At 28.3% G+C, this 25,841-nt stretch overlaps 1 protein-coding gene across 1 annotated transcript in view; it reads left to right on the forward strand.

The window, feature by feature from the left end:
* Positions 1-25,841, forward strand: part of LOC111624433 (vesicle transport through interaction with t-SNAREs homolog 1A-like) — a 90,137-nt gene that overhangs the window by 10,964 nt on the left and 53,332 nt on the right. Inside the window, exons 2-4 of the mRNA XM_023367271.1 lie at positions 8,889-8,947; positions 13,045-13,173; positions 20,734-20,844. Of these exons, the coding sequence (XP_023223039.1) occupies positions 8,889-8,947; positions 13,045-13,173; positions 20,734-20,844 (299 nt within the window). The remainder of the gene's footprint in view (positions 1-8,888; positions 8,948-13,044; positions 13,174-20,733; positions 20,845-25,841) is intronic.

Below are 25,841 nucleotides of genomic sequence, written 5' to 3' on the forward strand. Positions count from 1 at the left end.
ATCTTATTTTCACTTTACCGAGTGCCTAGTAGGTAATTTGCAGATTACCTAGATAATCTGCACATTACCTAGGTAATTTGAGAAATAGAACAATTTTAGCAACTTTAACAGATCACGCTAGTTAATCTGCAGATTAGTTAGGTAATCAGTTAGGTAATCTGCAGATTAACGAGTTTCCGAGCTTTAGCGTTAATATATATATATATATATATTAAATATGAATTTTCTCTATTTTATAATATAATAAAAAAGTTATCGCTCTTACAAAAATATTCTGAGGATATGTTGACCATAGAAGAAATTTATGAAAACAATATAAAATTGATCATGACTTTCATATTTTCAGTGTAAAAATATTTAATTGATATTTTCAGTGGTGATTTTTTTTAACTTTAAAATATCTTGACACAGCAGTCTCCATTACCTCATAAAATATATAAAAGTTGAATCACATAGTTTACAAACAATATAAACAGTTGTCTTCAAGCAAAAAAAAATTGTTGCTAACTGCAATTTTATATTTCTGAGTGATGAAATTTCCCTAACAAAATACAAAAATAATTTATAGGAAAATATTTTATCCATAATATCAATATATTAATCTTTAATGTTTTATATAAAACTTGTTGACAAGAAAAAATGAACTGCTATATTGTCAGTAAGTAAACTGAATATAAATTAACAAGTTAACATTTGATGTCATTGTTGACATTGCAGTGTTTTTTGGTACAGGCTAAAATTGATCTCATTTGGCTAGTTGCTTATATATAAACTTTCATTTTACAAGATTTAAATATATTATCTGAATTTTGTGAAATCAAAATCATAAAATGATGATAGTACAGGGTGTCCCACTTGGGAATACAACTTTAAAAATGCGAATTACTTGCGAATGCTTGCATGTATCATCATGCAACAAGGCTCAAAATATTCCTTATTTAATGAAGATCGGAGTGTAGTGTGCAATTTCTCGTTCTCGGATCATTGGTCCAATTTTGTTTGACGAGACTGTGAACACCGCCCAATACTTGTCCATATTTGATGAATTTGTGAAATAACTGGATGACTATGAACTTCAAGAAGGTTACTTCCAACAGGATGGGGCAACATGTCATACCTCTCATTCCAGTATGGAAGAGATCCGATCATTTTTTGGAGACAGGGTGATCTTGAAAGGTTTGTGGCCACCTCGATCACTCTATTTAACTCCCCCAGATTTTTTTCTATGGGGATATTTAAAGGGCAAGGTGTATGCAAGCAAACCCAGGACCATCAAACAACTGAAAGCAAACATTGAGTGTGAAATTGCTGCCATCGACAGTGAGATGTTGCAGAGGACATTCTCAAATATGGAGCATCGCGTTTATTTGTGCATGGATGTTGGGGGAGGACATTTCCATCACCATTTGTAATGTGGACTTGTTTTCCACTAAATACAGGTATGTTCAGTTCTTACAGCTTGCCTTTACGTTCATGCGTTTGCGAGTAATTCGCATTTTTAAAATTGCACCCTGTACAACTGCAATTGTTGACAACCCTGTACAATGATTGGAAAAGAGCACAACATTACATTAATACATTATTGTTAGCGATGATCATATTCTACGTCATTTTTTGTTTCAGATTCTAAACAAAATAACCATTCAGACACATGAAAGCATATTAGATGGAAACTGGATTATATCTTTAAGATTCATGATGCAATGTGGCTGAGGTTGTGCTTGTGCCAAGAAATACCATTATCATCATCATTCAGATTTCAGTGATATTTGATACTTCAATTTTAATTTAATAAGTTTCACAAACCCTTTCACTCTTTTTCTAGCAGTTTCGTAATCCAAACATTTATGGCTATTTTAAATGCCTTCTTTAGGCTCTATAACATTGGAATGTCAGTTAACAAATATTTGAATGATGTCATTATTTTTAACAAAAGACAGATATGGATAAAATTGAAATAAAATTAACAAATAGATGTGTAAATGGATAACAAAATAAATAACCTCCTCAAAGAACATGTGACGTTTTAATCTCGGTTTGTCATGAACTTGTTAGCATTTCTCTCAATTTATCTAGTTATTTAATCTACTTATTTAATCTTAGTGGCAATAGTCGTTTATTTTGTTATTCATTTACACATCTATTTGTTAATTTTATTTCAATTTATCCATGTCTGTCTTTTGTTAAAAACAATGACGTCATTCAAATATTTGTTAACTGACGTTCCAATGTTATAGAGCCAGAAGAAGGCCATTTAAAATGGCTGAAAACGTTTGTTCTCTTATGAATTAAGAAACGTCTAGAAAAAGAGTGAAAGGTTTTGTGAAACTTATTTATTTAAAGAAGTTCTAGTTTTCCATGCATGGAATTTTAATTTAATATTATTATTAAATGTCCATATATTTTGTATAAACNGGAGGGTCAACCCAAGAACAAAGCAATTGCCATTGATTGCTTTGTTTTCATGTTTTGTTTGTTTTTGTACCTATTTTCTGTTAGGCACACTCAATATGGTTTTTATTTTTAACCCCTAGGCCAAAATTCCATTAGGCATGCTAAGTTGTGACGCACGGAGAGCATGGACATTGTCAGTTTAACCTCTCTATATATCGAAAACCTCTCGATCTCCATTTTTTACATTTAAATTGACCCTCATTACATTTTTGGATTTCTCATTGCAATTAATGGAAAATGGCAAAGTTTATCAAAATTGATTGAACAAATTTTCAGAACAAACACAATTCTGTAATCCTCGTAGAAAAGGTTTTGCTAATGCTCCACTTCAATGAACCATTTCACTCAACCTCAAAAATGCCTTATCAATCTCTGGAATTGATAACTTCTTTGGAGGCTCCTGCTCTAGATCCATTATTATTTGTTATATATATCAGATTTACCTTTTACAATATAGTGTTATTTCTTTATTTTATCATAGAAGATATCGATAAAGTTAATCATATCACAGTTGTGAATGACAAAAATTATAAATACTGTATTTTATTCATAAAAACAATTACATATTTTTAAAAAACAGAAAACATATTCAAATCTTGAATACATGTGGCAACATATAAAAGTTCAATGTAATTTATTTATAATAAAGGAAAATATAAAAAATTGAAGTTCGTGTCATTATACCAATGAAGTTACTTATCTGTAATGAAAAAAACAATTTAGAAATGTTTTATATTTATATATAAACAGAGTGTATTGAAATTCCATGCCAATATTTTTCAGATAGACTCTAGAGTCAAAAATAAGCTTAAAATCTTCTATAAACATTTTTCAAAATTGACTTCAAGATCTCGTTTGCCAAAAATCATATTGGAAACCAATTTTAATTCTCCCACCAAATACTACTACTATTTGTTTTTCACTTTTGTGTTACCAACATGTACTGTACAAACTGAAGCTATTTTAAATGTTAAATTTTGTTTTTTAATATGTAGAAATTGAACTACTCAAAATACCCTCCATGTCTGTGGAAGACATCTTGAGCAGTTGTAAATTATTCTGTTTAAGTTTGTAAAAAGCATTATTTAAAGCAAATTTACATTAAAAACTATTGCTTTCTAACCTTTTGTTTTTTACTGTAATGCAGATGGATACTGCAAAAACTTCAAGTGGCTAAGCTTATTCCTGACCTTGTAATCTATCCCTAAAATATTGGTACAGAGTTTCATTACAATGTGTATATGAATGTGTTGACATTGATTCTTTTTTCTGACGTCACATATATTATTCAAGACTTGAATTTATAGTTTTTTGTTAATATATAACATTTTTATTTATAAATAAGATAGCTATAGTTGAATTAGAGATGTTTTATTAGAAAAAGTTTATTTTTATCTGTATTGATTATATCAATTATATGAGTTCCTTTAATATTTCACTCTGGATTAAAATAGATCTTTTAGCTTAAAGCTATTTTGTGACAATTAAATAGCAAATCAAATTCATCTTAACTATAATAGTGACAAATTAAGTAATATGTTACAAAGAAAAATTAGAAGAAATACATCTGTAACAGATATTTGTAAATTAGGGCTATGCTAGTTTTTGAATACTAAATCTATTTTGTTTTATACTATTAGTATATCAACATAGCAGCATATATTGTTTTCTGTTTATAGTCAAAATGTTTATAGTCAAAATATGTTTGATTATTTTATTTATGTTTTACATTTAAAAGATTTAAGAAAACACTTTAAAATATGAATAAAATCAGTAAATTTAGTGTAAATTTAAAGGCTCATTTCCTGTAAAAGTAATTGCAAAAAATTTTTGACAATCCCTCTGTTCTTCCGTAATCTCAAGAACAGTGTTAGATAGATGAAAGTCAAGACTAGATATGGAAAGCTTAGGTTAGGAGGCCCTGATTAACTATATACAAACTTCTGGTCTAGACCAGAAGTCATATAAATTCAATTCAAAAATATTTTTCTGAATGGAGTTACATAGATGATTGACCTGACTCTGTTGTTATCAGGGAAAAGTATGATGTACAGGGGCAAGACACTATAAATTTGAGATGGAGAACATATATTTTAAATTGAATAAGTGAAGAATACGATTAAAAATTGCAGCAATTATTTTATTTTATTTTTTTTGCTTTTGAACCTCTTAAATTTGAAAAAATTTTTGGTTTATATTTAGTATTAATATAATGTTCAGCATAACATTTGATAATTAGATACATAACAGGTATATTTAGATATTTAGCTAAATTTAAACACTATTCTCTCTATGTAGCCTTATATAAATAGAATCCTTACATTCAATAAATATTTAAGAGAAAATGCATTTAAAGAAAAAATATCTTTCAACCTCTACTTATTTTTAGATCATTGATTCTTATATAAACTATTATATACATATTTGTAAAAGTTTTGAGAGATATTTCTTTATTGTTGCAAGTAATATTTTATATTTCAAAACAAGTTTATTGAAGGAAATGTTTAAATTAACTGTAGGAGTAAGTTGAATTTTTTAATATTGAAATTAATTTTGTTTCTAAATATTTAAGTAATAAAGAATTGATGTGATTGGCATAAGAATTTTTTTAATTTATGGAGAAAATATAAATCCAATTTATTATTAGAAATAAAAAAATTCTTTATTGTAAAATAAATGCTAAATAATGTATTCTAAATTGAACTTTAAATTAATTAATCACATTGTATTTCCTATCCATTTAAATTAGATAAAGAATAGAAACAAAATATTTACTAATTCGGATTAAAGAGACATATACTAAATCTATGTATTCATCAGCTACCACACCGGATATTGAGAACTATTTGAAAATAAAATACAGTAGATAAAAAGAATAGGTATTCTGATAACGTCTTAAAATACGCAATATGGTTTTAAATACCTTACAGGTTTTTAATTGTACCTGTGTAATAGTGTCATTCAATACACATTCATGTATTTTTTTTGTTTTTTTTTGGATTATATAAAATATCATTGTGAGAGTCATACAATTAGAAGAGCGTTACTCTGTCTTATGAGCATTTACACTGAAGAGGGGCCCATATAGACCGAAATGCATTTGTGATTTGCAATAAAGGAGTACCTAACCTTATAGCTGAGAGAAAGTGTACCATTTTTACTAATTTGGATTAAAGAGACATATACTAAATCTACGTATTCATCAGCTACCACACCGGATATTGAGAAGAACTATTTGAAAATAACAATTATATTAAGGATTTACAAATGAAGTTAGTTGATTTGGCCTGTGAACAGCTCAGTTTTTACAAAGAATTGCTTTTAGCCCTTGGTTTAATTAAATTAATTAAATACCTACTAATGAGGGGTAGATAATAAGGACTTATCACACCAGTGATAATAAGCACAAACACTCAGGTATCAATGTAGTACATTTAATAAAACAAAAGGGGGTGTACATTAAAAATCGATTAGATGAATAATTAACATGAAATAACCAAAATGCATTTTGGATTATCAGAATAGTCCCTCTTCAGTTGGTATTAATATAAAAAAGTTATAATACTTAAAATTATACAAGACAAACAAACTGCTATAAAGGTATGATCAGTGAACATTAAATGGATGCAGAAGAAACAGGCATAAGATGGCTTCATAATGCTACAAGATAGCTGGACGTAAGGGTTACATAACAGTAGGAAGATGGAGTTTGAAGATAGCATTACTACAAGGTGCAGAGTGGTTATAAAAGAGGTGTGATACAGGCAACATCTAGTGAACTAACTTCTTAATGGCCAACCTTCATTCCATTACCTCTTAATTAGTTTGCACATGTTACAGTTACTTTTGTGTTATAGTGATATAGGATACAGGAACAAAATGGAAGCCTCCAATGTTTTATGTAAAAAAAATAAGTGAAGAACAGAAAGACATCTTAGTCATACATATAAAAAATAATAAGAAAATGAACAGTGGAAAATTTGACAACAAATTTACTAGAAAAAACGTTTCAATATGTGGAATGAATTAGTTCAAAAATTAAATGCATGTGTTGAAACTAAAAAAATCTGTTGTAGAATGGAAAAAAGTATTTTAATTTAATCCTTTCTTCAGTTTTCTTCCTTGATCTATTTCTTAAATTGTTCAATGAACTTAACACTTCTGATTAATAAATAATCTTAATATAGTGTCTATGCTCTTAATAATTTATACATATAATTTACTGTCATTTTCTCTTTTTCAATGAATTAGATACTTCTTTTTATTTTTGAAAAAAATTTTCATATAATTTTATCAATTATGAATTAAAATTTTTTTATTAGTGGACATGAAAAGGAATGCAAAAGAGCTTCTAATGCTTCGATTGTGATCAGAATAGCATATCCATTAGCCATTATCACTTTTTTGTAGAGATCTCACATGCTCGACTCAAAGTGAGTAGGAACTTACATGGTGAGATGGGAAAGCATGCGAGTTATAACTTGAAACTACCAACTTGACGTCAGAGTGTGAGATGGTACAACGTGACACCTTCAAGGTGGAAGTTGTAACACGAAAAACTCTAGACTAAGGGGCTTGAGCGTGGAATTGTCTTGTTATAAAACAGATGGGCAGAAATGTTTGAAATTTGGCAGAAATTTATAAAATGGGCAGAAAAATTTGAGCGTGGAATTGTCTTGTTATAAAATTCCACGCTCAAATTTTTCTGCCCATTCATAAAGACTTATTGTCTTGTTATAAAACAATATTAAATGAAAAAATAAACTGCAGGAAACATCATACTTTAGATTTGTTTTTCATATTTTAAAACTTGGCAGTCAGTAAAAATGATGAAACACTACCAGGTCCTTTTAAAATTCAATTATAAATCATTTCCGATATTTAATTAATTAATTATATTAATAATAAATATTTTACATATGTGTAAATAGGAATAATAAAGATTTCTTTCATGTTTTTCATTTAGTTTTGCTTTATTAAAGTCCCAATTAAATATGATTTTCTATGAATTTATGATGTTCGCTTTATGTAAAGTTCACTTAAAGTGATAACTTTTTGTTTCTAGTTAGCCACATTAAACAAGGACCCCTGTACAGTATATTTTTGTCATGTATAGAGCAATTTTTCATAATATAGTAGCACCCTGAACAGATCATTGCTTGCTTTAGTGTTCTGTTTAGTTAGGGCTTCAAGCTGAGTTGTTTGTAACAGAACTGGAGAGCCACTGGCAGAAACAGGAAGAAGTAATAGTGTGTTGGCACTATTGTTTGGAAACACTGTTACAATAGGTGTTGTCCATACTGTCAACCCTTATGCTGAGACAAGCATTCCTTTGACTTTTTGGAATTTGACTGCCCTTGGATGGAACAGTGTTCAAATTAAACAGTGATTGGATTCTGTTATGCTCAGTTGTTATGAATTCCATACACTTCACCAACTTGTTCTGGTACTCTGTTCATGAAGATATGTTATTGCAAATGCTCCATAGACTGTACAAGACTTTAATTAATGTACAAAAGGCCTTGACAGATTATACTTTTACTTTTATATATATACTTATAAATTTATACTGCTAATTTTATATAAATTGTCAATCTATGCTGATATATATAAATCAAGCTTTAATCACACTTTTCTTATAGTTTCATTCCCAGTGACACCATGATTTATATCATCCTTGTTTATGCTTTATATTATATTATACTGTTTTATATATAATAAAGAACTCTTGCATTTATAAATAAATTTGGAAGAATTAAATTTTTATTTAATATGGTCTTTGGGAAATTGAACTTAAATGGAGATGAATGATAATGATAATAATGAAAAATGTTTCAAGTTTATAATGTAGGAATTAGGACAATGAATTATTGCAAATATAGTGGATGATTTTAAAAATAGCTATTATGCAACCTGAAATTTACTGAAAACTTTCTTATTGCATATATTCTTTTATTATGGAAAAAATATATAGTAAATAAAAAATATGATTGAATAGTATTTTAAGAGACAAAAATCTTTTAATTCTGAATTTGTCTAACAAGGGACTGTAATACATGTGAGGAAACAACAATTCTATCCTGTTCTTTCATCCTAATTTGAAAGGACTGATTGAAAAAGACAAATCTTTGTATGTATTGTCTACTCAAGAATTTTTTAGGAAATTTTTGTAAATGTAAATTTGTCCTGGCTAATTATTTTAATTTCACCTATTTGCAAACTGAGTATTTTAGAATGTAATTAAACATTTAAGTCTACATGACAATCATAAATGATTTACAAAATTATATTTAATTTTTAATATTTTTGCATTGTTAAAAATTTTCTTTAAAAGAAGTACAGTAAATATTTTTTAAATTTAGAGAATAGAAGACTTAGTTATTTATATTTAATAAGAAGAGTATATTTATGTGCAATCTTTTTTGTTTTTCTAGGAGATAAAAAAATAATGGTTAATCAAGTAGAGAAGCATTTAGAAGAAGCTCAAGAACTAGTAAGTAATATTTACAGTAATTTTTATGTGTATAGTGTGTTTTCCTTTATCATATTTATTGCCTGAAATTAAAAGGACTATGACTTCTTAATAATTAAAGATACTTAAATAAAATTCTAAGAAAATAAATAATACATCCAGAAAATTTGTTTGTTTTATAATAATATGTTCATTGTGATGCCCTTGAACTCTGTATAATTTAAGTATGTAATTGTTACAAACTGTTCAAAATTTTTATGGAAATGCTCCAATCTTGGCTTTGTTAACAGCTTTGAGTTTGGGAAATGGGCAATGATATTAAGACACTTCATCTTTTTAAAACCTCACAAGAAATAATTGCACTGATTCATTTCAAATTTGGTAAAGTTGATAGCTGTGAAAAAGAAACACTGGATATTGATATCATAATAAGCTCTCTTTGTAAACATTGTTAAATGGAGAATGACTTAATTGAGGTTATATTTATATTTAAAACCATTGTGAACTTAGGTCTGCCTTGTTCTGTCATAAAAGGAAAAGTAAAGTTACAGTCATGTAATTTGGTTCTCAGTCATGGACCAAATATATACATACATTCTTGATAATATATACATGTTGCTGTGAAAGACCGAAATTAGAGAATGTCGATATTTTCTGGTGAATGTCGACACATACAAAATAGGTCTGTGATAGATCGAATATTTGGTTATATTATTATACATTCGAACAATCACCGGTGTATGTTGACAACCACAGATAAGCTTTGGTGGAGGTCAAAACGACATCCGAAAAGCCGATGTCGGCAGAGAGGTGTCAGTCTGTCGCCAAATTCTTCGCCGTTTCCTTCTGCTCAAATTGGTGATACCATACGAATACAAGTCCCTGATGTCGACCGTGGCCGTACAGATGCCCGAAATGTGTTGGCAGTGGTTGTTGGAATAGAAGACTCCGACTTTTATAAATTAGCAAACAGAAATGGTACTCTCAAGCAGCTTTATACCCATAATCAGTTAGTGGCCGGATGGCCGAGGGGTCCAGGTGGCAGCCCACCACTCTGGGGGACCCAGATTCGAATCCAAACGGGTCGAAAAATCCCCAGGAATTATTTGGGGGTTGATCTATTCGGATATGTCTGGCCCTGTCCCTCACCACCCGGCAGCTTCATTGTGGGCCTGGCCGAACCCATAATGGGATTGCAAAAAGAGGCCCTCTTAGTGCCCACAAGGCGGAAAGAGTTAAAAAAAAACCATAATCAGTTTGTAATTTGTAAAGAAAAGTTACTTTCCTCAGATGAGATTTCTTCTCAAGAAATATCTCTGAGAGAAGCAGCTGCAGCTAACTTGAAAAGTGGAGGGCAAGGCTATACACGCTGTCATTACAAAAAGAAGTGTTCCACAAATAAATGTAGTTGTAAAAGTAAGGGACTCTTGTGCAATTCAAAGTGCCATAATAGTTTAAGTTGTTGCAATAAATAAGATTCTATAATGTTAATCACATAATTTATGTGTAAGTTTATTATTTATGTTTTAAGTTTATTATCAATGTACTGTTTGTTTTAGGTTCAACAGTTTATTTATATGTGCTGTTACTTAAGCTTTCTCCTATTTTGACATATTAAAAAGTTGCATTTTTGTCTTAACATAATAAAAATATTTTTATTCAACATTCACCATCAGTGCATGCTGAATGAGCTGAATGTCGACATTTGCCGGTGTAAGTGAGAAATAATGATATATATATACGGGTTCTTGATAGAATTAGTGTTTGAATATCTCCAAAATAATGATCAACGAATCAGTCAACTAATATATAGAGTAACAGAACACTCAATAATACAAGATACAGAAGATATTCAAAAAAGGAAAAATAATTGTTATTCTGAGATCTTAAACTTTCCATTAATTAATAATTATATGAAAACTAATATTTCATTTAATGTTAAAAAATTTTTTATACAGTTTAGACTTAACCAAAAAGGACTGATGATTAACGATAAATACGTAGAATATGATCAATTCAACTGTCCAATATGTAAGAAAAAACTATCAAAATCACATTTATTATATGTAAGTGTGAAGAACAAAGAACAAGAACATGAACTAAAAACTAATAAAGAACAAAATGATTGTAAGGAAGAAAAAGAAATGTATAGAAAGCTGGATAAAGCCAGTATTAACAAAATATATAGATACTATAATAATGTTAGTAAAACCTTTAAAAATATGATTATTAAATAATAGAAATGAAGAGAAAAGAAACTGTAAAGCTAATACCCCCTGTAACAGGCTATAGCCTTATATGCAAATAAAACTTTGATTGATTGATTGATATTTAGCAATATTTCGTACATACATGAAACAACTGTGTGAATGCTGACATTCATCGGAGAATCTCGACATTCACCAGATATTCGTCATTCACAGTAACATACATACTGAAAACACTAAAACCAAATTCTGTAGATGAAAAGAAAACTGTATGAAATATTTATTCATTTAGTTTTGATAAACAACAAATTACAATTTTTTATCAGATATTATATTAATAATAAAAAATGTTTGTATTTTATCAATGTAAGTTATGTAATAATTATACATTCTCTATGTATATATTGTTTGTTAAATTATTTTAAATTAATTTGTAATTTTAAAACAAATTTATTATTATATAAATTTAATCTCATTTACCTTCTGTATATCACTTTATAAATTTTCAGTAAACAGATATGTTCTGTAAATTTAGGAAACTATTCTGGATGTTTTGAATGCCTTTATTTAAACTCCAAGGGAAATTGTAGATATGCAAATAATACTTGCATTTTGGGTGTTTCCTTCTTTCCACCTCTCTTAAATATACTTGTATATTTAAGGATTGGGTCACAAATATATTATATATACTTGTGGCCAAAACTCCATGACTTCTTCCAATGTGGCCCAGAAGAACAAAAAGGTTGGACACCCCTGCTCTAACAGTTTTCAAAATGCTCTGTACAAAATTTCACAAATTTTAAGCATAAACTTCATTATTTATATTTTTTTGAAATTCAAGTAAGCGTGAGTGTTGTCTCAAATTTCTTATGGATTTTACAATATTGAAATTTTCAAATTATTTTGTGCTTCTCATCAGGTTTACTTTAATGAAAATTGATAGGACAAGGAAGAAAAAATTTGCAATAACTTTCCTATCAACTAGGTGCCATTGTTGCTTTAAGATTTTAGCCCTTAAGACTGTCACTGTGTTTTCTTTTTATAGATTGATTAATCTTCATATTTAATAAAACTTATTTAAACATTTTTAGGTAAGTGCTATTAAATTTTTTAAAACTGTAGATCATTCATAAAAACAGTAATCATTCATAAAAATAACAAACGAAATATGATGGTGTCTTTGCATTTGAACATACATTCTGGAAAAAGGTCTCTTGGTACTCAATTCAATAAATATGACCCAGTAGACAAATTTTTGATTAATAACATATTTTTACTTTTTATTTTGTCATCTATAAAAAATTTTTTATGATTAAAAAATATGAAAATGTTGCTGATACTTCTGATCAATATCAACAAAAAAGCTGAGATGACGACAATACTTTAAAAAGAAAATGCCCTGGTTTAACTAAAATTAATATTAATACATAATGTAGTCCTTTTAATTGTGATTGTTAATTAATTATTGATTGGAAATAAGTTATTGATTGCTTTAATAAACATTTTTATCTTAGTAACAGAAAAGAATAGTATACTTTTGCTAACTTCTGGAATGTAACCCTATGTTTTGCATTAGTCCTTTGTTTCATATAGCTCTGATTCACATAACATGGCACTTTTTCAGAACGCAACTATCATGTTATATGAAGAATACCTGTATTTCAGAATTTTATATATAGATATAGATACATATCTTGTATCTTTGTATCTTTATGATTATTTTAAACTTTTTAAGCAAATTAATTAATATTCTATGTAGAATTTTATTATAATGGATTGTTTATTAGAAAATACTTTGTCAATTTTTTTTCATAAATATAGCATTTCTGTCTTAATCTTGTTGGCAAAAATCTTTTCTATACAATATAAACAATTAGAATTTTGAATAAGTTTCCAATTTTTTTATTTCAGTTGGAACAGATGGATTTAGAAGTTAAAAGTATGCCACCAAATGATCGTCCAAAATATCAGAACAGAATGAAAAGTTATCATGCTGAATTTAATCGTCTAAATAAAGAATTGGCAAGTTCTGATTATTTTTCATCTTAAAATATGTTTAAAATAATTTATTTGGAAGTTAGTTTTTTTCATTTATTTTAATATATATATATATATATATTAAATATGAATTTTCTCTATTTTATAATATAATAAAAAAGTTATCGCTCTTACAAAAATATTCTGAGGATATGTTGACCATAGAAGAAATTTATGAAAACAATATAAAATTGATCATGACTTTCATATTTTCAGTGTAAAAATATTTAATTGATATTTTCAGTGGTGATTTTTTTTAACTTTAAAATATCTTGACACAGCAGTCTCCATTACCTCATAAAATATATAAAAGTTGAATCACATAGTTTACAAACAATATAAACAGTTGTCTTCAAGCAAAAAAAAATTGTTGCTAACTGCAATTTTATATTTCTGAGTGATGAAATTTCCCTAACAAAATACAAAAATAATTTATAGGAAAATATTTTATCCATAATATCAATATATTAATCTTTAATGTTTTATATAAAACTTGTTGACAAGAAAAAATGAACTGCTATATTGTCAGTAAGTAAACTGAATATAAATTAACAAGTTAACATTTGATGTCATTGTTGACATTGCAGTGTTTTTTGGTACAGGCTAAAATTGATCTCATTTGGCTAGTTGCTTATATATAAACTTTCATTTTACAAGATTTAAATATATTATCTGAATTTTGTGAAATCAAAATCATAAAATGATGATAGTACAGGGTGTCCCACTTGGGAATACAACTTTAAAAATGCGAATTACTTGCGAATGCTTGCATGTATCATCATGCAACAAGGCTCAAAATATTCCTTATTTAATGAAGATCGGAGTGTAGTGTGCAATTTCTCGTTCTCGGATCATTGGTCCAATTTTGTTTGATGAGACTGTGAACACCGCCCAATACTTGTCCATATTTGATGAATTTGTGAAATAACTGGATGACTATGAACTTCAAGAAGGTTACTTCCAACAGGATGGGGCAACATGTCATACCTCTCATTCCAGTATGGAAGAGATCCGATCATTTTTTGGAGACAGGGTGATCTTGAAAGGTTTGTGGCCACCTCGATCACTCTATTTAACTCCCCCAGATTTTTTTCTATGGGGATATTTAAAGGGCAAGGTGTATGCAAGCAAACCCAGGACCATCAAACAACTGAAAGCAAACATTGAGTGTGAAATTGCTGCCATCGACAGTGAGATGTTGCAGAGGACATTCTCAAATATGGAGCATCGCGTTTATTTGTGCATGGATGTTGGGGGAGGACATTTCCATCACCATTTGTAATGTGGACTTGTTTTCCACTAAATACAGGTATGTTCAGTTCTTACAGCTTGCCTTTACGTTCATGCGTTTGCGAGTAATTCGCATTTTTAAAATTGCACCCTGTACAACTGCAATTGTTGACAACCCTGTACAATGATTGGAAAAGAGCACAACATTACATTAATACATTATTGTTAGCGATGATCATATTCTACGTCATTTTTTGTTTCAGATTCTAAACAAAATAACCATTCAGACACATGAAAGCATATTAGATGGAAACTGGATTATATCTTTAAGATTCATGATGCAATGTGGCTGAGGTTGTGCTTGTGCCAAGAAATACCATTATCATCATCATTCAGATTTCAGTGATATTTGATACTTCAATTTTAATTTAATAAGTTTCACAAACCCTTTCACTCTTTTTCTAGCAGTTTCGTAATCCAAACATTTATGGCTATTTTAAATGCCTTCTTTAGGCTCTATAACATTGGAATGTCAGTTAACAAATATTTGAATGATGTCATTATTTTTAACAAAAGACAGATATGGATAAAATTGAAATAAAATTAACAAATAGATGTGTAAATGGATAACAAAATAAATAACCTCCTCAAAGAACATGTGACGTTTTAATCTCGGTTTGTCATGAACTTGTTAGCATTTCTCTCAATTTATCTAGTTATTTAATCTACTTATTTAATCTTAGTGGCAATAGTCGTTTATTTTGTTATTCATTTACACATCTATTTGTTAATTTTATTTCAATTTATCCATGTCTGTCTTTTGTTAAAAACAATGACGTCATTCAAATATTTGTTAACTGACGTTCCAATGTTATAGAGCCAGAAGAAGGCCATTTAAAATGGCTGAAAACGTTTGTTCTCTTATGAATTAAGAAACGTCTAGAAAAAGAGTGAAAGGTTTTGTGAAACTTATTTATTTAAAGAAGTTCTAGTTTTCCATGCATGGAATTTTAATTTAATATTATTATTAAATGTCCATATATTTTGTATAAACTGGATAGATAGATTACAACAAAAAAAAATCACACCTTTGAAAAATCCAGCAATGAAATTTACTAAATAATAACATTTTCGATCAGCTTCACTGACATTTTTCAGTTATGTTAGAACAGAACATGAATACAAAAAAATTTTTTTTTGCTGTAATTATTAAAGGTATGAGTTAATTCACATTATGTAAATATATAATAAATTAAAGTGTTATAATGAATTAATCATTATTCTTAATTTTTTTATAATATGTATTTAATCAAAAATTTAAGAATTTAACAAAATACAGAAACTAGAGCAAATGTCAGAAAATAAATTCACACTTTAGAAATCAGCTCCAGAAAAAAGTTTAATGAAACAAAACATTTCAGTCTAATTTGATATGTCTTCATCAGTTGTGTATTCCAAAATAGTATATATTTGAATAAAAAGAACATTCAATAAATATAAGTTAACAAAAATAATATAACATAAAAATTAATAACAAATATTTAACAAAATGAAATAAATAAATAAAATAAAATAAGAATAACAATAAAATAATGTAGAAGTGCCCTATTAAAGGAAGTCAAATTAGAGCTCATACAGAGACCTCTATGTGGTAGATAGTGAGTCCATGTCTCTTTATTAAATAATTTATTTATAATCATTAAATTTAATGAGAGATAGTGCCTAACACCTACCTCTAGTACTAAATTATGTGGTGTTTAATTATTAATAGTGGTGGTAAATCCCCAATATGGAGACCAAATATACCCGTGGGACTCTATTCCCATTGATCTCATTGTATCTTCCCCATATTGGACAATAGGTTTGAGAGAGATCTTATGTACGGTACATGGGCTCTACTAAGAGATCATGGACACTTAGAATTAAAGAGCACTAACAGGACATTTCTAATAATAAACTAGGTAACAAATCTGGCCCAATATGTGAGCAAGCCTTGGGTGTCAATCATCTGGGATAAGGAAAAACTGATAATGAAAGTCTTCAATGTTCAAAACCTATGAACCTTGGAAGCCTGAGAAATTTTCAATGCAGCAATCTATGGGAATTGTATTAATAGTTAAGATTGTGAGACAGTATCTGGCAGTTGTTGCTTGATAACCGTCTAAAAGGAAATTAAACGATATTAGAGCAGGAGGTTACTATAGATAAATAAGTTATTGTACTATGGCACATTTATCTTTTTGTCATAATAATTTTTTTTGTTTAATTTTTTATTGTGTAATAGTTATTTGTAGAGTATGTGTTAAACATTCAAGAATGACATCAAAAAGAAAATAATTTTAAAAAACATTCTAAACTTAGAATCTTTAATGTTCTGTAATGATTGCTGCCTGATGCAGCCCCTGGGCTGAAAATGTTTCATTTTTATTTAATCCAAATTCATTTTGCTGGAAAACTGTGAAGAATTATTCCATTGGTGGAAAGTGCAGACATCAACAATGACATAACCAGATATTTTTTAAAGATAAGACTTAAAATTATAGGACATCTCTGTAATTTATTACGGCGTTCCAAGATGACAATGCTGAGACATTCTCTAAAGCAGTATTCTGCAACATTTTTCTACTTGTGGTACACCTATGACTCAACATGGCACACCAAAATGTTACTGCCCTCAAAAACGTATGATATGATACTATTGATAGAATTACGTAATGCCACTAACCTGTTATTATTATTAAACAGGCATCAACACTTATGAGTAAATTTATTTTATATTTAATTTCTTAGAATACATAAAAATGCATGATTTGTAATAAAGAATAAACAAACATCATCTTATTTCATCAGTGCTGCAGCAGAGAATGAAATACAAGCATAAGAAATGCAGCAACTGTGATAAAAATATATAAATAAAACTTGAAATTAATAGAATATCTAAAAGTTCACGTCTCACCTTTCACCTGTGATGGCACACTAGTTGCAGAACACTGCTCTAAAGCATGGAAGTCCATCTTTAAAGTATATCTATAATTTTAAGTCTTATCTTTAAAAAAGTATATCTATAATTTTAAGTCTTAGCTTTAAATAGTATTTGGTTATGTCATTGTTGATGTATATGTTACAGTCAAAACCCGTTTTTAGTTAGAACGCGTTTTAACTAGTTGAAACTAGTTTGTACTGAATGTCTTTGTTAAAACCCGTTTTGTCTAGTTAAAACTAGTTTTAACTCAAATTCATTTTTGACTAGCAGTAAATTCTAGTTTTAACTAGACAAAATGGGTTTTAACAAACACATCCAGTATAAACTAGTTTTAACTAGTTAAAACGCATCCTAACTAAAAACTGGTTTGACTGCAACGCATAGAGTGATTCGGGGTAAGATGGTAAGCGGGGGAAGATGCCTAATTTTTGATATTTTCAAACGGTNTAGTGCCCACAAGGCGGAAAGAGTTAAAAAAAAACCATAATCAGTTTGTAATTTGTAAAGAAAAGTTACTTTCCTCAGATGAGATTTCTTCTCAAGAAATATCTCTGAGAGAAGCAGCTGCAGCTAACTTGAAAAGTGGAGGGCAAGGCTATACACGCTGTCATTACAAAAAGAAGTGTTCCACAAATAAATGTAGTTGTAAAAGTAAGGGACTCTTGTGCAATTCAAAGTGCCATAATAGTTTAAGTTGCAATAAATAAGATTCTATAATGTTAATCACATAATTTATGTGTAAGTTTATTATTTATGTTTTAAGTTTATTATCAATGTACTGTTTGTTTTAGGTTCAACAGTTTATTTATATGTGCTGTTACTTAAGCTTTCTCCTATTTTGACATATTAAAAAGTTGCATTTTTGTCTTAACATAATAAAAATATTTTTATTCAACATTCACCATCAGTGCATGCTGAATGAGCTGAATGTCGACATTTGCCGGTGTAAGTGAGAAATAATGATATATATATACGGGTTCTTGATAGAATTAGTGTTTGAATATCTCCAAAATAATGATCAACGAATCAGTCAACTAATATATAGAGTAACAGAACACTCAATAATACAAGATACAGAAGATATTCAAAAAAGGAAAAATAATTGTTATTCTGAGATCTTAAACTTTCCATTAATTAATAATTATATGAAAACTAATATTTCATTTAATGTTAAAAAATTTTTTATACAGTTTAGACTTAACCAAAAAGGACTGATGATTAACGATAAATACGTAGAATATGATCAATTCAACTGTCCAATATGTAAGAAAAAACTATCAAAATCACATTTATTATATGTAAGTGTGAAGAACAAAGAACAAGAACATGAACTAAAAACTAATAAAGAACAAAATGATTGTAAGGAAGAAAAAGAAATGTATAGAAAGCTGGATAAAGCCAGTATTAACAAAATATATAGATACTATAATAATGTTAGTAAAACCTTTAAAAATATGATTATTAAATAATAGAAATGAAGAGAAAAGAAACTGTAAAGCTAATACCCCCTGTAACAGGCTATAGCCTTATATGCAAATAAAACTTTGATTGATTGATTGATATTTAGCAATATTTCGTACATACATGAAACAACTGTGTGAATGCTGACATTCATCGGAGAATCTCGACATTCACCAGATATTCGTCATTCACAGTAACATACATACTGAAAACACTAAAACCAAATTCTGTAGATGAAAAGAAAACTGTATGAAATATTTATTCATTTAGTTTTGATAAACAACAAATTACAATTTTTTATCAGATATTATATTAATAATAAAAAATGTTTGTATTTTATCAATGTAAGTTATGTAATAATTATACATTCTCTATGTATATATTGTTTGTTAAATTATTTTAAATTAATTTGTAATTTTAAAACAAATTTATTATTATATAAATTTAATCTCATTTACCTTCTGTATATCACTTTATAAATTTTCAGTAAACAGATATGTTCTGTAAATTTAGGAAACTATTCTGGATGTTTTGAATGCCTTTATTTAAACTCCAAGGGAAATTGTAGATATGCAAATAATACTTGCATTTTGGGTGTTTCCTTCTTTCCACCTCTCTTAAATATACTTGTATATTTAAGGATTGGGTCACAAATATATTATATATACTTGTGGCCAAAACTCCATGACTTCTTCCAATGTGGCCCAGAAGAACAAAAAGGTTGGACACCCCTGCTCTAACAGTTTTCAAAATGCTCTGTACAAAATTTCACAAATTTTAAGCATAAACTTCATTATTTATATTTTTTTGAAATTCAAGTAAGCGTGAGTGTTGTCTCAAATTTCTTATGGATTTTACAATATTGAAATTTTCAAATTATTTTGTGCTTCTCATCAGGTTTACTTTAATGAAAATTGATAGGACAAGGAAGAAAAAATTTGCAATAACTTTCCTATCAACTAGGTGCCATTGTTGCTTTAAGATTTTAGCCCTTAAGACTGTCACTGTGTTTTCTTTTTATAGATTGATTAATCTTCATATTTAATAAAACTTATTTAAACATTTTTAGGTAAGTGCTATTAAATTTTTTAAAACTGTAGATCATTCATAAAAACAGTAATCATTCATAAAAATAACAAACGAAATATGATGGTGTCTTTGCATTTGAACATACATTCTGGAAAAAGGTCTCTTGGTACTCAATTCAATAAATATGACCCAGTAGACAAATTTTTGATTAATAACATATTTTTACTTTTTATTTTGTCATATATAAAAAATTTTTTATGATTAAAAAATATGAAAATGTTGCTGATACTTCTGATCAATATCAACAAAAAAGCTGAGATGACGACAATACTTTAAAAAGAAAATGCCCTGGTTTAACTAAAATTAATATTAATACATAATGTAGTCCTTTTAATTGTGATTGTTAATTAATTATTGATTGGAAATAAGTTATTGATTGCTTTAATAAACATTTTTATCTTAGTAACAGAAAAGAATAGTATACTTTTGCTAACTTCTGGAATGTAACCCTATGTTTTGCATTAGTCCTTTGTTTCATATAGCTCTGATTCACATAACATGGCACTTTTTCAGAACGCAACTATCATGTTATATGAAGAATACCTGTATTTCAGAATTTTATATATAGATATAGATACATATCTTGTATCTTTGTATCTTTATGATTATTTTAAACTTTTTAAGCAAATTAATTAATATTCTATGTAGAATTTTATTATAATGGATTGTTTATTAGAAAATACTTTGTCAATTTTTTTTCATAAATATAGCATTTCTGTCTTAATCTTGTTGGCAAAAATCTTTTCTATACAATATAAACAATTAGAATTTTGAATAAGTTTCCAATTTTTTTATTTCAGTTGGAACAGATGGATTTAGAAGTTAAAAGTATGCCACCAAATGATCGTCCAAAATATCAGAACAGAATGAAAAGTTATCATGCTGAATTTAATCGTCTAAATAAAGAATTGGCAAGTTCTGATTATTTTTCATCTTAAAATATGTTTAAAATAATTTATTTGGAAGTTAGTTTTTTTCATTTATTTTAATATATATATATATATATATTAAATATGAATTTTCTCTATTTTATAATATAATAAAAAAGTTATCGCTCTTACAAAAATATTCTGAGGATATGTTGACCATAGAAGAAATTTATGAAAACAATATAAAATTGATCATGACTTTCATATTTTCAGTGTAAAAATATTTAATTGATATTTTCAGTGGTGATTTTTTTTAACTTTAAAATATCTTGACACAGCAGTCTCCATTACCTCATAAAATATATAAAAGTTGAATCACATAGTTTACAAACAATATAAACAGTTGTCTTCAAGCAAAAAAAAATTGTTGCTAACTGCAATTTTATATTTCTGAGTGATGAAATTTCCCTAACAAAATACAAAAATAATTTATAGGAAAATATTTTATCCATAATATCAATATATTAATCTTTAATGTTTTATATAAAACTTGTTGACAAGAAAAAATGAACTGCTATATTGTCAGTAAGTAAACTGAATATAAATTAACAAGTTAACATTTGATGTCATTGTTGACATTGCAGTGTTTTTTGGTACAGGCTAAAATTGATCTCATTTGGCTAGTTGCTTATATATAAACTTTCATTTTACAAGATTTAAATATATTATCTGAATTTTGTGAAATCAAAATCATAAAATGATGATAGTACAGGGTGTCCCACTTGGGAATACAACTTTAAAAATGCGAATTACTTGCGAATGCTTGCATGTATCATCATGCAACAAGGCTCAAAATATTCCTTATTTAATGAAGATCGGAGTGTAGTGTGCAATTTCTCGTTCTCGGATCATTGGTCCAATTTTGTTTGATGAGACTGTGAACACCGCCCAATACTTGTCCATATTTGATGAATTTGTGAAATAACTGGATGACTATGAACTTCAAGAAGGTTACTTCCAACAGGATGGGGCAACATGTCATACCTCTCATTCCAGTATGGAAGAGATCCGATCATTTTTTGGAGACAGGGTGATCTTGAAAGGTTTGTGGCCACCTCGATCACTCTATTTAACTCCCCCAGATTTTTTTCTATGGGGATATTTAAAGGGCAAGGTGTATGCAAGCAAACCCAGGACCATCAAACAACTGAAAGCAAACATTGAGTGTGAAATTGCTGCCATCGACAGTGAGATGTTGCAGAGGACATTCTCAAATATGGAGCATCGCGTTTATTTGTGCATGGATGTTGGGGGAGGACATTTCCATCACCATTTGTAATGTGGACTTGTTTTCCACTAAATACAGGTATGTTCAGTTCTTACAGCTTGCCTTTACGTTCATGCGTTTGCGAGTAATTCGCATTTTTAAAATTGCACCCTGTACAACTGCAATTGTTGACAACCCTGTACAATGATTGGAAAAGAGCACAACATTACATTAATACATTATTGTTAGCGATGATCATATTCTACGTCATTTTTTGTTTCAGATTCTAAACAAAATAACCATTCAGACACATGAAAGCATATTAGATGGAAACTGGATTATATCTTTAAGATTCATGATGCAATGTGGCTGAGGTTGTGCTTGTGCCAAGAAATACCATTATCATCATCATTCAGATTTCAGTGATATTTGATACTTCAATTTTAATTTAATAAGTTTCACAAACCCTTTCACTCTTTTTCTAGCAGTTTCGTAATCCAAACATTTATGGCTATTTTAAATGCCTTCTTTAGGCTCTATAACATTGGAATGTCAGTTAACAAATATTTGAATGATGTCATTATTTTTAACAAAAGACAGATATGGATAAAATTGAAATAAAATTAACAAATAGATGTGTAAATGGATAACAAAATAAATAACCTCCTCAAAGAACATGTGACGTTTTAATCTCGGTTTGTCATGAACTTGTTAGCATTTCTCTCAATTTATCTAGTTATTTAATCTACTTATTTAATCTTAGTGGCAATAGTCGTTTATTTTGTTATTCATTTACACATCTATTTGTTAATTTTATTTCAATTTATCCATGTCTGTCTTTTGTTAAAAACAATGACGTCATTCAAATATTTGTTAACTGACGTTCCAATGTTATAGAGCCAGAAGAAGGCCATTTAAAATGGCTGAAAACGTTTGTTCTCTTATGAATTAAGAAACGTCTAGAAAAAGAGTGAAAGGTTTTGTGAAACTTATTTATTTAAAGAAGTTCTAGTTTTCCATGCATGGAATTTTAATTTAATATTATTATTAAATGTCCATATATTTTGTATAAACTGGATAGATAGATTACAACAAAAAAAAATCACACCTTTGAAAAATCCAGCAATGAAATTTACTAAATAATAACATTTTCGATCAGCTTCACTGACATTTTTCAGTTATGTTAGAACAGAACATGAATACAAAAAAATTTTTTTTTGCTGTAATTATTAAAGGTATGAGTTAATTCACATTATGTAAATATATAATAAATTAAAGTGTTATAATGAATTAATCATTATTCTTAATTTTTTTATAATATGTATTTAATCAAAAATTTAAGAATTTAACAAAATACAGAAACTAGAGCAAATGTCAGAAAATAAATTCACACTTTAGAAATCAGCTCCAGAAAAAAGTTTAATGAAACAAAACATTTCAGTCTAATTTGATATGTCTTCATCAGTTGTGTATTCCAAAATAGTATATATTTGAATAAAAAGAACATTCAATAAATATAAGTTAACAAAAATAATATAACATAAAAATTAATAACAAATATTTAACAAAATGAAATAAATAAATAAAATAAAATAAGAATAACAATAAAATAATGTAGAAGTGCCCTATTAAAGGAAGTCAAATTAGAGCTCATACAGAGACCTCTATGTGGTAGATAGTGAGTCCATGTCTCTTTATTAAATAATTTATTTATAATCATTAAATTTAATGAGAGATAGTGCCTAACACCTACCTCTAGTACTAAATTATGTGGTGTTTAATTATTAATAGTGGTGGTAAATCCCCAATATGGAGACCAAATATACCCGTGGGACTCTATTCCCATTGATCTCATTGTATCTTCCCCATATTGGACAATAGGTTTGAGAGAGATCTTATGTACGGTACATGGGCTCTACTAAGAGATCATGGACACTTAGAATTAAAGAGCACTAACAGGACATTTCTAATAATAAACTAGGTAACAAATCTGGCCCAATATGTGAGCAAGCCTTGGGTGTCAATCATCTGGGATAAGGAAAAACTGATAATGAAAGTCTTCAATGTTCAAAACCTATGAACCTTGGAAGCCTGAGAAATTTTCAATGCAGCAATCTATGGGAATTGTATTAATAGTTAAGATTGTGAGACAGTATCTGGCAGTTGTTGCTTGATAACCGTCTAAAAGGAAATTAAACGATATTAGAGCAGGAGGTTACTATAGATAAATAAGTTATTGTACTATGGCACATTTATCTTTTTGTCATAATAATTTTTTTTGTTTAATTTTTTATTGTGTAATAGTTATTTGTAGAGTATGTGTTAAACATTCAAGAATGACATCAAAAAGAAAATAATTTTAAAAAACATTCTAAACTTAGAATCTTTAATGTTCTGTAATGATTGCTGCCTGATGCAGCCCCTGGGCTGAAAATGTTTCATTTTTATTTAATCCAAATTCATTTTGCTGGAAAACTGTGAAGAATTATTCCATTGGTGGAAAGTGCAGACATCAACAATGACATAACCAGATATTTTTTAAAGATAAGACTTAAAATTATAGGACATCTCTGTAATTTATTACGGCGTTCCAAGATGACAATGCTGAGACATTCTCTAAAGCAGTATTCTGCAACATTTTTCTACTTGTGGTACACCTATGACTCAACATGGCACACCAAAATGTTACTGCCCTCAAAAACGTATGATATGATACTATTGATAGAATTACGTAATGCCACTAACCTGTTATTATTATTAAACAGGCATCAACACTTATGAGTAAATTTATTTTATATTTAATTTCTTAGAATACATAAAAATGCATGATTTGTAATAAAGAATAAACAAACATCATCTTATTTCATCAGTGCTGCAGCAGAGAATGAAATACAAGCATAAGAAATGCAGCAACTGTGATAAAAATATATAAATAAAACTTGAAATTAATAGAATATCTAAAAGTTCACGTCTCACCTTTCACCTGTGATGGCACACTAGTTGCAGAACACTGCTCTAAAGCATGGAAGTCCATCTTTAAAGTATATCTATAATTTTAAGTCTTATCTTTAAAAAAGTATATCTATAATTTTAAGTCTTAGCTTTAAATAGTATTTGGTTATGTCATTGTTGATGTATATGTTACAGTCAAAACCCGTTTTTAGTTAGAACACGTTTTAACTAGTTGAAACTAGTTTGTACTGAATGTCTTTGTTAAAACCCGTTTTGTCTAGTTAAAACTAGTTTTAACTCAAATTCATTTTTGACTAGCAGTAAATTCTAGTTTTAACTAGACAAAACGGGTTTTAACAAANAAAGTCAAAACATGTACAGCAGTAAATTAACTAGACAAAACCCGTTATATGATGGAAAATTTGCCATGTGTCTTTAGAATAAAAACACAATACTAGTGTTTATTACGCCACAAACCGTTTTGTCTAGTTAAAACTTGAATTTACTGCTAGTCAAAAATGAATTTGAGTTAAAACTAGTTTTAACTAGACAAAACGGGTTTTAACAAAGACATTCAGTATAAACTAGTTTCAACTAGACAAAACAGGTTTTAACAAAGACATTCAGTATAAACTAGTTTCAACTAGTTAAAACGCGTTCTAACTAAAAACGGGTTTTGACTGTAACATATACACTTTCCACCAATGAAATAATTCTTTCAGTTTATTTAAAGTGACATTTGAATTTTCATATATATGTTCAAATGCTTTTTAACCTGACAATGACATTTGAAAAATCATCAAATGTTTGTTCTTGTTAT

The sequence above is a fragment of the Centruroides sculpturatus genome, unplaced genomic scaffold (genome assembly GCF_000671375.1).
Source record: "Centruroides sculpturatus isolate CEXI.00-Female unplaced genomic scaffold, Cexi_2.0 scaffold397, whole genome shotgun sequence".
NCBI classification, from domain to species: Eukaryota; Metazoa; Arthropoda; class Arachnida; order Scorpiones; family Buthidae; genus Centruroides; species Centruroides sculpturatus.